Source organism: Aphanomyces invadans (genome assembly GCF_000520115.1).
Source record: "Aphanomyces invadans strain NJM9701 unplaced genomic scaffold supercont1.19, whole genome shotgun sequence".
Lineage (NCBI taxonomy): Eukaryota > Oomycota > Saprolegniomycetes > Saprolegniales > Verrucalvaceae > Aphanomyces > Aphanomyces invadans.
In genome coordinates, this window is record NW_008580164.1 from 1,077,187 (window position 1) to 1,079,871 (window position 2,685).

A 2,685-nucleotide genomic window follows, 5' to 3' on the forward strand; every position below is an offset into this window, starting at 1 on the left:
TCATGTTCTGGTGATTGATCCATCTGCCACAAGAGCTATTCGTCGTGCCTTCGAGGTGTGCAGGCTTTTCTTGCAAAGCAGGGTTACGCTCGAGGAAGGCGTGTTGGCGAGACTGAGTACAGCATGAGCAAGGAACACCAAGACGCACGAGACCAATACGTCAGCATGATGGTACCTACCGTGTCTATGTCTCCTCGTCGGCCTGTTGTGTACTTGGATGAAAGTTTCATTCATCACCACTACGCACGTCATGCCGACAGTCTCTTCTATCCCGATAGCAAGATGACAAAGCCCAAGCACAAGGGACGCCGGTACTGTGTCATCGCGGGCAATCTTGACGACGGATCGGACGCCGCACATCTTCTGGGGCTAGACATTTTTGTCGGTGGGAAGAAAAATGGTATGACTGTGAAGGACTACCATGCTATGTTCAACCATGACTATTTCGTTGATTGGTTTGGCAAGCTCATGGATGAAGTTGAAAAACTTGGGTGGGCAAGCGCAGTGTTTGTGATGGGCAACGCCATGTACCACAAAGGCAAGCTATTCAGACTTGATCGCGCTCTACGGGATGCTGAATTAGACGGTTCAAACCAAAGTCGCCATGAAAATGAGTGCGACACATTCTCTGACGACGGCATGTCGTCCTCAAGCACGTGTGACAGTGATGGCGATGTTTAGCAAGAAATACCTCCATTAGTTGTATTCCTCGTACGAAGTAATATATTTCTTGATATTGTGTATTGCAGGTAGTGCCAAATTCAGCATTGAAATGTAGCGCCTGTAATATTATTATCAATTTTCAAAAATTCTCAGAGCCCCCTCGATGCTCTCGCGGACTGTGAATTCGGGCATTTTTAAAAATCTCAATTTATGGGGACCGACCAATCACAGAACGTTTTTCACGTCTAATTCAGTCATTTCTGCACCGATTGCGCTCAAATCAGTGCCATTCGCTCCATCTTGACGAGACCTATCGTTTTCACCTACTTTGAGCGTGTTGAAATTTCTGGAACCCAACATAATCGCAAAAACTTATTTCAATGGTTGTGGACGGCGAATGCCGTCCACCTACTGTGTAATGGCCTTCAAGAAGCTGGCCCGAGCCTGATCAGGCGTGATACGTTCCCACGCAAGGATCGCGCGCTTGATCATTGTGGTCCTCTTGACGCGAGAGGCTGGCGACTTCCAGTATTCTTCATCGTCACCGTCCGGTGTACTGACCATGTCTTCTGCGATCCATAGGTCACGCAAATATTTCTTGAAAGGCGCCATGATGGACACATCCAATAGTTGGCAATGGGACGTCGCGTTAGTTGGCAGAGGACACACTTCATTTCCCACTTCGGCAGCCGCTTCAACGCCTTCCGTGCTGACATCGAGTCGAAGTTGTCAAGAACCAGGAGGAACTTTGCCGTGACACGCTCGGCCAACACAAACCAAAGGTACTGATGCTACACACTTGCGTCCATCCAGGCCTTTTCTTGCATCGCGTAGTAGTGGCCTTCTGGATACGATAGAAACTCGTTCTTTTGGATACAGCCACCATGTTTGCCCTTATGACGAAGAGGATTGGCAGCTTGAGTCCATCCCGTCGGATTGTTAAGACTGCGGTCATGCGGTAAGAGTGTTTTTCTTCCGTTGTTAGCTTTGGGGAACTGCGCTTTCGTGACCAGATATACCGTGGCGGCATGTCGAATTGTATGCCGGTCTCATCAACATTGTAGACACAGTCTTCGAGATACCCGCCATGCTTCAGATGGAACTCTCGGGCGAACTCAATCCTGGTGCTTTCGAGGTCAGTGATCACTCTCTTGGCGTGCATGACTGTTGATGAGTGTAACCATGAAGACCACAGAACTCTTGAAGAAGCCTCAATAGATTATCATACCCACGACCTTGCTTTTGTCGCTGCATGTACTCAACTAGCCATGTTTGATGGTGAAGCTTGAGGTAGTTTACCATGTGAGTAAAAGTCAAGGCGCGCTCTTGCTGGCGCCGTTCATCCATGAATGCCAAAAGAGCGTTTGAGTCCGGTATGATACAGTTGTATGATAGTTGGGCGACCAGCGCCTGGCAGGTGGGAAGTCTTCTTGATTCCTTTAAAGGCATGTAATTTCGTCGACACCTTTTTCCAGTTCCGTATACAGCTGAAGGGTGTTGAGAGTTCTTTAGCTACTTCCCGAATCGACTTGGTCTTAAGAAGCTCGATGGATCGGAGCCTAATCGCAATTTGGTAAGTGTGGCGACGGACTCGGGAAGAGTTGGATGTGTCGTCCTCCATTGCGAACGTCAAAGCGAAAGTGATGCAATGACAGTCTTGCAAACCATTTTTCGCGGGAATTCACAGTCCGCGACACCTTCGAGGACACCAGTGAGGTATCTTTCGATTGGATTGGTCAATCTTGATGAAACTTTTGCGTTGAACTCGTCGAATTGTCTCCAATAAAACAGTGCCATCCACATCCTCTAAAACAGGATACATTGCACAACAACATGAAAAAACTCTTCTTTTCAATCAAATTGATTCCACTTAATTCTTATACATTGTGAAATTTGATATTGATCGAGGAGGAATGCTGAAATATTATATGGACGTCGACAAACCAATCAAACCTCCATGACATTATCATACGGATAATACACCGAAATGAGAGACATCCGTACCAAAAATAAATATATTTT

The 2,685-nt window shown here is 46.9% G+C and overlaps 2 protein-coding genes across 2 annotated transcripts; one reads left to right on the forward strand and one right to left on the reverse strand.

The window, feature by feature from the left end:
• Window positions 1-123: 123 nt before the first annotated feature.
• H310_09088 (hypothetical protein) lies at window positions 124-608 on the forward strand (the record flags this gene model as incomplete). The annotated part of the gene is made up of 2 exons (XM_008875053.1): window positions 124-527; window positions 584-608. 2 exons carry the CDS (start codon window positions 124-126, stop codon window positions 606-608), a joined length of 429 nt encoding a protein of 142 aa, XP_008873275.1.
• Window positions 609-1,071: 463 nt separating this feature from the next.
• On the reverse strand, window positions 1,072-1,275 carry H310_09089 (hypothetical protein; the record flags this gene model as incomplete). The annotated part of the gene is made up of 1 exon (XM_008875054.1): window positions 1,072-1,275. The coding sequence occupies one exon, from the start codon at window positions 1,273-1,275 to the stop codon at window positions 1,072-1,074; it is 204 nt and encodes a 67-aa protein (XP_008873276.1).
• Between the last annotated feature and the right edge of the window lie 1,410 nt (window positions 1,276-2,685).